This window comes from Pogoniulus pusillus, chromosome 17 (genome assembly GCF_015220805.1).
Source record: "Pogoniulus pusillus isolate bPogPus1 chromosome 17, bPogPus1.pri, whole genome shotgun sequence".
NCBI classification, from domain to species: Eukaryota; Metazoa; Chordata; class Aves; order Piciformes; family Lybiidae; genus Pogoniulus; species Pogoniulus pusillus.
Window position 1 is genome coordinate 2,360,336 of NC_087280.1, and position 14,880 is coordinate 2,375,215.

Sequence of the window (14,880 nt, forward strand, 5' to 3'; positions counted from 1 at the left end):
GGGTTGGGGAAGCATCTCCTTCCTCCTCACTGGGGTTCTCTTCAGGGTTGCCCTTTGAGACTTGGGCAGGAAGTTTTCTAAGGTGGCTCAGCTCTTCTCTCTCCTACAGAGGTCCACTGCTGGGGGAAGGAAGAGAGAAGGAAGAGCACTTCTGGTGCTCCTGGGTAACATCCCTGACCCAGAGAGAACTGCATTCCTGGGCTTCAGCTAGGGAAGGCAGGGTTATGTTCAGACTCCTTTGAAGCACAGGTCCTGCTGGAAAGCTCCTCCTTCCTCGGGCTCCAGATGATGTTACAGCTGATAGATGGGGCACAGATGACAGCAGCACATCACACAGAGGAGAGACAGCACACAGGGAACACAAGGTGGTCATGTCTCCAACACAGACACAGCCAAGCTGTGCACCAGGTTCTTCTTGGTCATGTCTCCAACACAGACACAGCCAAGCTGTGCACCAAGTTCTTCTTGGTCATGTCTCCAACACAGACACAGCCAAGCTGTGCACCATGTTCTTCTTGGTCATGTCTCCAACACAGACACAGCCAAGCTGTGCACCAGGTTCTTCTTGGTCATGTCTCCAACACAGACACAGCCAAGCTGTGCACCAGGTTCTTCTTGGTCATGTCTCCAACACAGACACAGCCAAGCTGTGCACCAGGTTCTTGGTCAAGTCTCTAACACAAACACAGCCAAGCTGTGCACCAGGTTCTTCTTGGTCATGTCTCCACCACAGACACAGCCAAGCTGTGCACCAGGTTCTTGGTCATGTCTCCAACACAGACACAGCCAAGCTGTGCACCAGGTTCTTGGTCATGTCTCCAACACAGACACAGCCAAGCTGTGCACCAGGTTCTTGGTCATGTCTCCAACACAGACACAGCCAAGCTGTGCACCAGGTTCTTGGTCATGTCTCCAACAGAGACACAGCCAAGCTGTGCACCAGGTTCTTCTTGGTCATGTCTCCAACACAGACACAGCCAAGCTGTGCACCAGGTTCTTCTTGGTCATGTCTCCAACACAGACACAGCCAAGCTGTGCACCAGGTTCTTGGTCATGTCTCCAACACAGACACAGCCAAGCTGTGCACCAGGTTCTTGGTCATGTCTCCAACACAGACACAGCCAAGCTGTGCACCAGGTTCTTCTTGGTCATGTCTCCAACAGAGACACAGCCAAGCTGTGCACCAGGTTCTTCTTGGTCATGTCTCCAACACAAACACAGCCAAGCTGTGCACCAGGTTCTTCTTGGTCATGTCTCCAACACAGACACAGCCAAGCTGTGCACCAGGTTCTTCTTGGTCATGTCTCCAACAGAGACACAGCCAAGCTGTGCACCAGGTTCTTCTTGGTCATGTCTCCAACACAAACACAGCCAAGCTGTGCACCAGGTTCTTCTTGGTCATGTCTCCAACACAGACACAGCCAAGCTGTGCACCAGGTTCCTCTTGGTCATGTCTCCAACACATACACAGCCAAGCTGTGCACCATGTTCTTGGTCTTGTCTCCAATATAGACACAGCCAAGCTGTGCACCAGGTTCTTGGTCAAGTCTCTAACACAGACACAGCCAATCTGTGGACCATGTTCTTCCTGGCCTTGTCCTCCCAGCAAGTTAGGCACAGCAGTGGAGCAGCTACAGGCTCAAGCCAAACAGGGCTGCCTTCCTGCTCAGACCCACGGATGCGCTGCCTCGGCTGGTCCTGACCCCGGAGCACACACACGTAGCCAGGTGCCGCTGGGAAAGCTGCCCTCCCACCACTGCCCTCCCACGATGGTGGCACAGGACACCCCCCAGGGAGCCTGCCCAAGCAGTGTGCCCTGCTCACCTCTCGGAGGGGCTCGCTCAGCTCGCCCAGGATGCTCTCCTCGTCGAACATCTTGCCCTGGTAGCGGTGCTCGTAGTAGTCGTGGATGCGCTGCCGCATGTCCGCGGGGAGCTTGTGGAAGGACATGTACTGCTCCACCTGCTTGTACTGCGTGGGGAGACAGCAAGAGGAGGGGTTAGCAGCACAGCACACCCACTCCTGGCCACACCAGACCTCTGCCTGCTTCCTTGGTGAACATCTGGTGCAGGAGAGAATGGTGAACCGCGAGAGGACAGTGCCTGAACCGCTGAGAGGTTTGCAGACATCTTTAGGATGTTCCCCAAATGCCTGCTCCACTTTTTAACCTTGAAACCTAAGCTCAGCCAGTCTCACTGTGGAGACAGCTTCCTCATCTAACATCCTGCAGCAAGCACCAATCCAGGCTGGAGAGCAGCCCTGAGGAGAGGCACTTGGGGGTGCTGCTGGAGGAGAAGCTGCACAGGAGCCAGCAGTGAGCACTTGCAGCCCAGAGAGCCAAGCAGAGGCTGGGCTGCAGCAGCAGCAGTGTGGCCAGCAGGGCCAGGGAGGGGATTCTGCCCCTCTGCTCTGCTCTGCTGAGAGCCCACCTGGAGTGCTGCATCCAGCTCTGGAGCCCCTGGGCCAAGAGGGCTGTGGAGATGCTGGAGAGTGTCCAGAGCAGGGCCAGGAGGATGCTGAGAGGCTGCAGCAGCTCTGCTGTGAGCACAGCCTGAAAGAGTTGGGGCTGTGCAGGCTGGAGCAGAGGAGGCTCCCAGGGGACCTTCTGGTGGCCTTGCAGGGTCTGAAGGGGGCTCCAAAAAAGCTGGGGAGGGACTTTGGAGGCTGTGAAGGAGTGTCAGGAGTGGGGGGAATGGAGCAAAGCTGGAGGTGGGGAGAGTGAGGCTGGAGGGGAGGAGGAAGTTGTTGAGCAGGAGAGTGGTGAGAGGCTGGAATGGGTTGCCCAGGGAGGGGGTTGAGGCCCCATGGCTGGAGGTGTTTGAGGCCAGGCTGGCTGAGGCTGTGGTCAGGCTGCTCTAGGGTAGGGTGTCCCTGGGCATGGCAGGGGGGTTGGCACTGCCTGCTCCTTGTGCTCCCTTCCAGCCCTGCCTGGTTCTGTGATTCTATGATCCCCTGGTGCTGAGCAGCTCTGCTGCTTGCTCTTCCCTGCACACACAGCAAAACCTGGGAGCAGAGATGAGTGCAAGATGCTCAGCTGAGGATCTCCTCTCAGCATATATGGCTGAGGGAAGACTGCCCAAAGCAGGATGGCACAGAAGGTTTCTCCAGGGCACACAGCAGAGTGGTGGCCAAGTAGTATGAGCAGGAGGTGATGTGCAGCACCTCAGGGCCTCTGCCAAGTGCAGGAACTGCATGTGCCAGGGGCTGGGGAGAGCAGCAGGGCAGGGTTCTGCCTGGGATGTCCACAGTCAACGTGAAAGGCACACCCTGACAGACACCTGAGTTACCTGGCTGAAGGTGCAGTCCCTGTGACCTCCTTTTCATCTCCTCTCTGCCCCTTGAGGATGGCACCTGTGCTTTCCCTGCACAGCTGCCAGCTTCCCTCACCTCTTCTGGCTCTCTCTTGCCCTGTCAGGGTTTGTACCTAATGGTTTGCACTTCCAGCCTGTGGCTTAGAGGGGAACTGAAGGGCACACTCTGAGTGATGGTGGAGCAGGAGCTGGGCAGGAGTGGTGCTTTCTAGGAACAAATGACACCTCCTCAAGGCACAGGGCTGTCAGTGGCCTCACTTGCTTTGAAGGTGCTGCAGGGACAAGGTGTGTGCACAGCCTCCCATCCCCCCAGCACGCTGAGCAGAATACAACCCTGCTACTAAAGAGTGTTGACAAGAGCTCTGGGCTCCCCCTCTGCCATCCTTCTTTCCCCTCACCTCCCCAGGAAATGGCCAAGCTGTGCACCAGGTTCTTGGTCATGTCTCCAACACAGACACAGCCAAGCTGTGCACCAGGTTCCTCTTGGTCATGTCTCCAACACAGACACAGCCAAGCTGTGCACCAGGTTCTCCTTGGTCATGTCTCCAACACAGACACAGCCAAGCTGTGCACCAGGTTCCTCTTGGTCATGTCTCCAACACAGACACAGCCAAGCTGTGCACCATGTTCCTCTTGGTCATGTCTCCAACACAGACACAGCCAAGCTGTGCACCAGGTTCTTCTTGGTCATGTCTCCAACATAGACACAGCCAAGCTGTGCACCAGGTTCTTCTTGGTCATGTCTCCAACACAGACACAGCCAAGCTGTGCACCAGGTTCTTGGTCATGTCTCCAACACAGACACAGCCAAGCTGTGCACCAGGTTCTCCTTGGTCATGTCTCCAACACAGACACAGCCAAGCTGTGCACCAGGTTCTTCTTGGTCATGTCTCCAACACAGACACAGCCAAGCTGTGCACCAGGTTCTTGGTCATGTCTCCACCACAGACACAGCCAAGCTGTGCACCAGGTTCTTGGTCATGTCTCCAACACAGACACAGCCAAGCTGTGCACCAGGCTCTTGGTCATGGCTCCAACACAGACACAGCCAAGCTGTGCACCAGGTTCTCCTTGGTCATGTCTCCAACACAGACACAGCCAAGCTGTGCACCAGGTTCTTCTTGGTCATGTGTCCAACACAGACACAGCCAAGCTGTGCACCAGGTTCTTCTTGGTCATGTCTCCAACACAGACACAGCCAAGCTGTGCACCAGGTTCTTCTTGGTCATGCCTCCAACACAGACACAGCCAAGCTGTGCACCAGGTTCTTGGTCATGTGTCCAACACAGACACAGCCAAGCTGTGCACCATGTTCTTGGTCATGTCTCCAACACAGACACAGCCAAGCTGTGCACCATGTTCTTGGTCATGGCTCCAACACAGACCCATTCCCCATTGGCACACAGCACAGAATACAACCCTACTACTAAAGAGTGCTGACAAAAGCCCTGCCCTGTGCTCCCCCTCTGCCATCCTTCTTTCTCCTCACCTCCCCAGTAGCTGTCCCCAGATGTCCCTTTGCTGCTGCTTCTGCTGAACAGCCTGGTGACCAAACTGTGCTCCTTACAGCCCTCCCCTGCACACACCAGTGTCACTCTGCTGTCAGCACAGTCTGTGCTGGCACTGCCTTGCATGCTAACAACTTGATCTGCACCAGAGAGGAGAAGGAATTGCTCTAAGGAGCCAAGGTGGCCGAGGGGACATTGGGGGTTTCCTGGCAGCTTTTTTGTCTGTGGCTAGCAGCAGAGGAGCTGGCTGTAAATATTCATGACCACTGCAGGCTGATCAAAGTCAAGCAAGTCACCACCTCCCTGCAGGGAGCCGGGCAGGCAGCTGGCAGGCAGCGCTGCACTGGGTGGTGTGGGCTGCTAGGGCTGCGGTGCCACTGAGTGCTGAGCAGAGCAACCAGGAGAGAAAGGCAGCAGAAAGGGGGACAAAGCTGGGGAGGGGCCTGGTGCACAGCCCTGTGAGGAGAGGCTGAGGGAGCTGGGGGTGTGCAGCCTGCAGCAGAGGAGGCTCAAGGGTGACCTCATTGCTGTCTACAACTACCTGAAGGGAGGCTGTAGCCAGGTGGGGTTGGGATCTTCTCCCAGGCAAGCAGCAACAGAAGAAGGGGACACAGTCTCAAGTTGTGCCAGGGGAAAGTACAGGCTGGATGTTAGGAGGAAGTTCTTCACAGAGTGATTGGCATTGGAATGGGCTGCCCAGGGAGGTGGTGGAGTCACCATCCCTGGAGGTGGTCAAGCAAAGCCTGGATGAGGCACTTAGTGCCATGGTCTGGTTGACTGGCAAGGGCTGGGTGCTAGGTTGGGCTGGCTGAGCTTGGAGCCCTCTGCCAACCTGGTTGATTCTATGATTCTATGAATCCAATGTCTCAGGTGGGGACAGGTCATTGATTTGAGCCCTTCAGGAGTTTTGCAGGTTTGCTCTCAAATGAAGCAGGTTTGAAGGGTTGGCTCAGATGTCTGAGCGTAGAAGCACAAAGTTGTTTGGGTTGGAAAAGGTCTCTAAGGTCAGCGAGTCCAAGGGTCAACCTAACACCACCGTGGCCATTAAAGCATGTCCTCAACTGCCATGGCCACAGGGTTCTTGAACACCTCCAAGGATGGGCAACCACAGAATCACAGAACCTTAGAGGTTGGAAAAGACCTTCAGGGTTCATCCAGTCCAACCTCCATGCCAAAAGCAGCAGCGCCCAGGACAGTCCACACAGCAATGTGGAATATCTCTCCACAACTTCCCTGGGCAGCCTGGGCTCTGTCACCCTCACTGTGAAGAAGCTTCCTGGATGAGGGGCCTGGAGCACAGCCCTGTGAGGAGAGGCTGAGGGAGCTGGGGGGGTGCAGCCTGCAGCAGAGGAGGCTCAGGGCAGAGCTCATTGCTGCCTGCAGCTGCCTGCAGGGAGGCTGTAGCCAGCTGGGGTTGGGCTCTGCTGCCAGGCAGCCAGCAGCAGAAGAAGGGGACTCAGGCTGAAGCTGTGCCAGGGCAGGGCTGGGCTGGCTGTGAGGAGGAAGTTCCTGGCAGAGAGAGTGATTGGCACTGGAATGGGCTGCCCAGGGAGGTGGTGGAGTGGCCGTGGCTGGAGGTGTTGCAGCCAAGCCTGGCTGGGGCACTTAGTGCCATGGTCTGGTTGGTTGGGCAGGGCTGGGTGCTAGGTTGGGCTGGCTGAGCTTGGAGCTCTCTGCCAACCTGCCTGGCTCTATGGATGTACAGGGCTCTTCTCAGCTCCACACTCTGAACCAGATCACTCCTGAGGTCACCAGCAACACCCAGCACTGGGACAGAGCCAAGGGGTAAGGTTAATGATGTGGTGAACATCAACAGCAGTGCATGGGGATTGGAGACTCTCTCTGATAACCCCATGCTTACAGGACTGCCTTTTTCAGCCAAGGCCCTGATACTGTGGAGATCACAGAGCTGTAGAACACCTTAGGCTGGAAGGGACCTTAGAGAGATCATCTGGGGGCATTAGGAGGAGTGTGGCCAGCAGAGCCAGGGAGGTTCTCCTCCCCCTCTGCTCTGTCCTGGTGAGGCCATACCTGGAATTCTGCATCCAGTTCTGGGCTCCCCAGCTCAAGAGGGACAGGGATCTGCTGGAGAGAGTCCAAGGGAGGGCTGTGAAGGTGATGAAGGAGCTGCAACACTGCCTGGGGAGGAGAGGCTGGGGGCCCTGGGGCTGTTTGGGCTGGTGAAGAGAAGACTTAGAGGGGATCTGATCAATGTCTATAAACTTCTGAGGGCTGGGGGTCAAGAGGGAGGGGACAAACTCTGCTCAGTTGTGCCCTGGGATAGGACAAGGAGCAATGGATGGAAGCTGCAGCACAGGAGGTTGCACCTCAACATGAGGAAGAACTTCTTGCCTGGAAGGGTCCCAGAGCCCTGGCACAGGCTGCCCAGAGAGGCTGTGGAGTCTCCTTCTCTGGAGCCTTTCCAGGCCTGTCTGGATGTGTTCCTGTGCAACCTGAGCTAGGTTCTTTGCTCCAGCACTGGCAGAGGGGTTGGACTCAATGACCTGTGGAGGTCCCTTCCAACCCCTAACATCCTGTGAGCCTCCCAACCCCAAGCCCATCCTGTGAGCCTATAATCCAATCCAACCTCCCTGCCATGGCCATGGATGCCTCCCAACCAACCCAGGTTACTTAAGGTCCCAGCCAACCTGGCCTTGAACATCTCCAGGGAGGAGGCATCCACAGCCTCTCTGGACAATCCATTCCTGAGTCTTGCCACCCTCACAGCAAATCTCTCCCTGAGACCTGGCACTCTGCAAGGCCACTGTGTGAGCAGGCCTAACTCACCAGTCCCCTTTCACCACCTTTCTCCCTGGTGCTTGTCTGTTGAAGTCTTCTCCTCATCCCCACGTCCTCAGCCTGACCTGTGCTCAGAGGAAGGCATGGAGATTAGCAGCCTCTCTGAGCCTAGCTGAAAAGCCTCATTTAGGAATCATTCCAGTCCCTTTGAAGACAATCAAGCCTCATTTAAATCTTAACTCATTTTCTTAAGTCTGTTTTTCCTCAAGCCCTTGAAGGAGGTATTAATATATCAAAGGGAAACCATTTAGCTGAGTATTTTTACTTCTCTAACTGGCCACTTTTCCCCTACTCCTCTCAACAGTTCCCTCTCCTTCTACCAAAGCTCAGATCACTCAAACTCCGAAGGGAGCTAAGTATTTTTAACTCTTTCCATATCCTCTCTCTCCATCAGGAGTCCTCTTCCCACTGGCAGGAAGAAATCACTGGCAGGAAAGGCTCAATGATTTGCTTGCATTGCTTCCTGCATCCAAAAAGAGCTGTTCCCATTCCAGTCCTGGCATTGACCTCTCTTTGAGAAACAGAATCCCAGAATTCCATCATCTTCCCATTCCAGTCCTGGCATTGACCTCTCTTGGAGTAACAGAACCCCAGAATTCCATCATCTTCCCATTCCAGTCCTGGCATTGACCTCTCTTTGAGCAACAGAATCCCAGAATTCCATCATCTTCCCATTCCAGTCCTGGCATTGACCTCTCTTGGAGAAACAGAATCCCTGAATTCCATCATCTTCCCATTCCAGTCCTGGCATTGACCTCTCTTTGAGTAACAGAATCCCTGAATTCCATCGTGGTTGGGAAGGTACCTCTGGGGATCATCCAGTCCAACCCCAGATGACACCAAGCTAGGAGCAGCTGTGGAGCTGTGGGAGGGCAGCAGAGCCCTGGAGAGGGACCTGGCCAGGCTGCATGGGTGGGCAGAGGCCAAGGGGATGAGACTGAACAAGGCCAAGGGCAGGGTTGTGCACTTTGGCCACAACAACCCCAAGCAGCACTAGAGGCTGGGGCCAGAGGGGCTGAGAGCAGGCAGGCAGAGAGGGAGCTGGGGGTGGTGGCAGAGAGGAGCTGCAGAGGAGGCAGCAGTGCCCAGGTGGGCAGCAGAGCCAATGGCATCCTGGGCTGGCTCAGGAGCAGTGTGGGCAGCAGGACAAGGGAGGTTCTTGTGCCCCTGTGCTCAGCACTGCTCAGGACACCCCTGCAGTGCTGTGTCCAGCTCTGAGCTCCTGCATTGCAGAGAGCTGCTGAGGTGCTGGAAGGTGTTTGGAGCAGGGCAGCAAGGCTGGGGAGGGGCCTGGAGCACAGCCCTGTGAGGAGAGGCTGAGGGAGCTGGGGGGGTGCAGCCTGCAGCAGAGGAGGCTCAGGGCAGAGCTGATTGCTGCCTGCAGCTGCCTGCAGGGAGGCTGTAGCCAGCTGGGGTTGGGCTCTGCTGCCAGGCAGCCAGCAGCAGAAGAAGGGGACCCAGGCTGAAGCTGTGCCAGGGCAGGTCTGGGCTGGCTGTGAGGAGGAAGTTCCTGGCAGAGAGAGTGATTGGCACTGGAATGGGCTGCCCAGGGAGGTGGTGGAGTGGCTGTGGCTGGAGGTGTTGCAGCCAAGCCTGGCTGGGGCACTTAGTGCCATGGTGTGGTTGGTTGGGCAGGGCTGGGTGCTAGGTTGGGCTGGCTGAGCTTGGAGCTCTCTTCCAACCTGCCTGATTCTATGATTCTCTGATTGTGATGCTCTGGCAGCATTCTGAGTGCTTGCAGAGTGCCTCCTGTGGGATCAGGTTAAGACACACACAAGCAGGATGCAGTGATGTGGCACTCAAGAGGATTAATGCTTCTCAGGGGTACAGCTCACACCAGGAGATTCACCAGATGATGGAGTGTTTTGATGGAACACAGTTGCATCTTTGTTCTGCTTTCCCTGAGCTATGATTAGCAGTAAACTACTGCAGCCTCCTTGCATTTGAGAGCAGCCCTGCAGAGAGGGGCTTGAGTGAAGAGCTGGGCATGAGCTGGCACTGAGCCCTGCCAACCCTGTCTTAGAATCATAGAATCATAGAATCAGGCAGGTTGGAAGAGAGCTCCAAGCTCATCCAGCCCAACCTAGCACCCAGCCCTGGCCAGTCAACCAGATCATGGCACTAAGTGCCTCATCCAGTCCCTTCCTGAACTTGGGCTGATCCCCAGCAGTGTGGGCAGCAGGGGCAGGGTGGGGATTCTGCTGAGACCTTCTCTGTAGTGCTGGGGCAGCTCTGGCACCCTCAGCACAGCACAGACAGGGACCTGTTGGAGGAGCCCCAGAGGAGGTCACAGCAGTGTTGGGAGGGCTGTGAGGCCAGGCTGAGAGAGTTGGGCTTGTCCAGCCTGGAGAGGAGAAGGCTCCAGGGAGACCTTCTGGTGGCCTTTGAGTGCTTAAAGAGGTGACAAGAAAGCTGGGGCCAGACTTCTGAGGAGGGTCTGCTGTGCCAGGACAAGTGGTGATGATCTGAACTGAAAGAAGGAGATTGAGAGTACATAGAAGGAAGAAATCTTCAACATTAAGGGTGGTGAAGCACTGCCCCAGGTTGTCCAGAGAGGTGGGAGATGCTCCATCCCTGGAAGCATTCAGGGTCACAGTGTTGGGACAACCTGGCTCTAGCTGCAGCTGTCCCTGCTGACTGCAGGGGGGGTTGGACTGGATGACCTTGAAAGGTCCCTTCCAACCCAAGCCATGCTCTGATTGTCTGACTTAGTCCATCAGCACAAATGTGGAGTTCTCCCTTTGAACCATTCACATTCCCATCCTCAGGATTTGTCCTGGGACCAGGTCTAGATCTTGCTCAAACTGACCAAGACACAGTTGGATGGAGTCAGATGGGTCTGGGATGGAGTAGTCCCAGGGAGGAAAAGTAACACAGCCAAACCATGCCAGCACTGCTGGTGCCAGGTGAAGATGAAGCAGGAGCTGGGTCCCTTCACAGCCAGAACCAGAGGAAACTCTGAGTGAAGCAGCAGGACAGGAGGCAGCAGGGGTCAGAGTGAGGTACAAGCAAGCTGCTTGTGTAGGAACCTGTGGCTATTTCAACACCACCTCAGCCAGAACTACTCAGGCTCTGGGATGGAGTAGATCAAGGGAGGAAAAGTAACACAGCCAAACCATGCCAGCACTGCTGGTGCCAGGTGAAGATGGAGCAGGAGCTGGGTCCCTTCACAGCCAGAACCAGAGGAAACTCTGAGTGAAGCAGCAGGACAGGAGGCAGCAGGGGTCAGAGTGAGGTACAAGCAAACTGCAGCTGCTTGTGTAGGAACCTGTGGCTACTTCAACACCACCTCAGCCAGAACTACTCAGGCCACATCCAACACAGCACCACAATATTATCAGGGCTATTTTGCTTCCTGATTAATGAGCTACATTTAAACCCACATCCATCTGCTCCTCAGCTGTGGAAGCTGTTTGGGAGCTACTTCCTTTTCTGCAGCAGGCTGCAGTAAGCTTGACACAACAGAAGTGCTCCAGGTTGCTGTGGAGGTACCTCAGGATGTTTGCCACCTGGAGGAGACAGAGGTGAGGAGGGTGCTGCCACTGGAGTGGGAGAGAGGAGAGCCACCTGGATGCACTCCTGTGCAGACTACCCCAGGTGAGCCTGCTTTTGGGAGGGGGGTTGGGATCAATGACCTCTGGAGGTCCCTTCCAACCTCTGACATTCTGTGATGCTGTGAAACTTTGGAAGAGGCTGCCCAGGTTGGTGCTTGAGTCAGCTTCTCTGGAGGGCTTTTAAAGCCATGCAGATGTGGTGCTTGGGGATATGGGTCAGTGGTGGGGGGAGCTGGGAGAGTAGGGCCAATGGTTGGACTTGATGTTCATAGAGTCACAGAAGCAGGCAGGGCTGGAAGGCAGCACAAGGAGCAGGCAGTGCCAACCCCCCTGCCATGCCCAGGGACACCCTACCCTAGAGCAGCCTCACCACAGCCTCAGCCAGCCTGGCCTCAAACGCCTCCAGCCATGGGGCCTCAACCCCCTCCCTGGGCAACCCATTCCAGCCTCTCACCACTCTCCTGCTCAACAACTTCCTCCTCCCCTCCAGCCTCACTCTCCCCACCTCCACCTTTGCTCCATCCCCCCCACTCCTGACACTCCCTCACAGCCTCAAAAGTCCCTCCCCAGCTTTTTTGGAGCCCCCTTCAGACCCTGCAAGGCCACCAGAAGGTCCCCTGGGAGCCTCCTCTGCTCCAGCCTGCACAGCCCCAACTCTTGCAGGCTGTGCTCACAGCAGAGCTGCTGCAGCCTCTCAGCATCCTCCTGGCCCTGATCTGGACACTCTGCAGCATCTCCACAGCCCTCTTGGAATAGGAACTCCAGAACTGGAGTCTTCTTGAACCTCCTGAGGTTGGCTTGTGCCCACCTCTCCAGTCTGTTCTTTCCTGGCTTTCTTGTTCCATCACCCTCATATTGAGGAGCTTGTTCCTAACATCCAACCTAAATCCACTAATTTGAAGCTGTTGCCATGGTGGTGCTCAGGTTGATGGTTGGATTTGATGATCACAGAATCATAGAATGGTTTAGGCTGGAAGGGACCTCAAAGCTCAGCCAGTTCCAACCCCCTGCCATAGGCAGGCACACCTCTGACTAGAACTCAAGGCCTCATCCAACCTGGCCTTGAACACATCCAAGGAGGGAGCAGCCACAACCTCCCTGGGCAACCTGTGCCAGTGTCTCACCACCCTCATTTTAAAGAACACCCAGATTCAATCTCCTCTCTCCCACTTCAAACCCATTCCTCCCCCTCCTGTCATTACAGTCCTTGGCAATAGTCCCCCCCAGCCTTTCTGTAGCCCCTTCAGACTCTGCAAGGCCACTACAAGGTCTCCTTGAAGCCTTCTCTTCTCCAGGCTGCAGAGCCTCAGCTCTTGTAGCTTGTCCTCATAGCAGAGCAGCTGCAACCCTCTCAGCATCTTGGTAGTCTCCTCTGGACTGGCTCCAACAGTTCCATGTCCTTGGATCTTGGAGGTCTTTTCCTACCAAAACTCAGCATCTCTGGGAGCAGCCTGGAGCGAGGAGAGAAGGCTCAGAGGCTGGAGATGGGGCCAAGGGACCAGTGAGCCTGAGCAACTGGAACTCAGCATCTCTGGGAGCAGCCAGGAGAGAAGGCTCAGAGGCAGGAGATGGGCAAAGGGACCAGTGAGCCTGAGCAACTGGAACTCAGCATTACTGGGAGCAGCCAGGAGAGAAGGCTCAGAGCCTGGAGATGGGCAAAGGGACCAGTGAGCCTGAGCCACTGGAACTCAGCATCTCTGGGAGCAGCCAGGAGAGAAGGCTCAGAGCCTGGAGATGGGCAAAGGGACCACTGGGCCTGAGCAACTGGAACTCAGCATCACTGGGAGCAGCCAGGAGAGAAGGCTCAGATGCAGGAGATGGGACCAAGGGACCAGTGAGCCTGAGCAACTGGAACTCAGCATTACTGGGAGCAGCCAGGAGAGAAGGCTCAGAGGCTGGAGATGGGCAAAGGGACCACTGGGCCTGAGCAACTGGAACTCAGCATCTCTGGGAGCAGCCAGGAGAGAAGGCTCAGAGGCTGGAGATGGGCAAAGGGACCAGTGAGCCTGAGCAACTGGAACTCAGCATCTCTGGGAGCAGCCAGGAGAGAAGGCTCAGAGGCAGGAGATGGGACCAAGGGACCAGTGAGCCTGAGCAACTGGAACTCAGCATCTCTGGGAGCAGCCAGGAGAGAAGGCTCAGAGGCTGGAGATGACCAAGGGACCAGTGAGCCTGAGTAACTGGAACTCAGCATCTCTGGGAGCAGCCTGGAGAGAAGGCTCAGAGGCTGGAGATGGGCAAAGGGACCAGTGAGCCTGAGCAACTGGAACTCAGCATCACTGGGAGCAGCCAGGAGAGAAGGCTCAGAGGCTGGAGATGGGCCAAGGGACCAGTGAGCCTGAGCCACTGGAACTCAGCATCTCTGGGAGCAGCCAGGAGAGAAGGCTCAGATGCAGGAGATGGGCAAAGGGACCAGTGAGCCTGAGCAACTGGAACTCAGCATCTCTGGGAGCAGCCAGGAGAGAAGGCTCAGATGCAGGAGATGGGCAAAGGGACCAGTGAGCCTGAGCAACTGGAACTCAGCATCTCTGGGAGCAGCCAGGAGAGAAGGCTCAAAGGCTGGAGATGGGCAAAGGGACCACTGGGCCTGAGCAACTGGAACTCAGCATCTCTGGGAGCAGCCTGGAGAGAAGGCTCAGAGGCTGGAGATGGGGCCAAGGGACCAGTGAGCCTGAGCAACTGGAACTCAGCATCTCTGGGAGCAGCCAGGAGAGAAGGCTCAGAGGCTGGAGATGGGCCAAGGGACCAGTGAGCCTGAGCCACTGGAACTCAGCATCACTGGGAGCAGCCAGGAGAGAAGGCTAAGAGCCTGGAGATGGGCAAAGGGACCTCTGGGCCTGAGCAACTGGAACTCAGCATCTCTGGGAGCAGCCAGGAGAGAAGGCTCAGAGCCTGGAGATGGGCAAAGGGACCACTGGGCCTGAGCAACTGGAACTCAGCATCTCTGGGAGCAGCCAGGAGAGAAGGCTCAGAGGCAGGAGATGGGCAAAGGGACCAGTGAGCCTGAGCAACTGGAACTCAGCATCACTGGGAGCAGCCAGGGGAGAAGGCTCAGAGGCTGGAGATGGGCAAAGGGACCACTGAGCCTGAGCCACTGGAACTCAGCATCTCTGGGAGCAGCCAGGAGAGAAGGCTCAGAGGCTGGAGATGGGCAAACGGACCACTGGGCCTGAGCAACTGGAACTCAGCATCTCTGGGAGCAGCCAGGAGAGAAGGCTCAGATGCAGGAGATGGAGCCAAGGGACCAGTGAGCCTGAGCAACTGGAACTCAGCATTACTGGGAGCAGCCAGGAGAGAAGGCTCAGAGCCTGGAGATGGGCAAAGGGACCACTGGGCCTGAGCAACTGGAACTCAGCATCTCTGGGAGCAGCCAGGAGAGAAGGCTCAGAGGCTGGAGATGGGCCAAGGGACCAGTGAGCCTGAGCAACTGGAACTCAGCATCTCTGGGAGCAGCCAGGAGAGAAGGCTCAGATGCAGGAGATGGGCAAAGGGACCAGTGAGCCTGAGCAACTGGAACTCAGCATCACTGGGAGCAGCCAGGAGAGAAGGCTCAGATGCAGGAGATGGGCAAAGGGACCAGTGAGCCTGAGCAACTGGAACTCAGCATCACTGGGAGCAGCCTGGAGAGAAGGCTCAGAGGCTGGAGATGGGCAAAGGGACCAGTGAGCCTGAGCAACTGGAACTCAGCATCTCTGGGAGCAGCCAGGA

General features: G+C 56.3%; 1 protein-coding gene across 1 annotated transcript in view; it reads right to left on the reverse strand.

Moving 5' to 3' along the window:
• The window catches only part of HCN4 (hyperpolarization activated cyclic nucleotide gated potassium channel 4), a 188,744-nt gene that overhangs the window by 31,277 nt on the left and 142,587 nt on the right, over nucleotides 1-14,880 (reverse strand). The window contains exon 5 of the mRNA XM_064157233.1: nucleotides 1,825-1,971. Within this exon, the coding sequence (XP_064013303.1) occupies nucleotides 1,825-1,971 (147 nt within the window). The remainder of the gene's footprint in view (nucleotides 1-1,824; nucleotides 1,972-14,880) is intronic.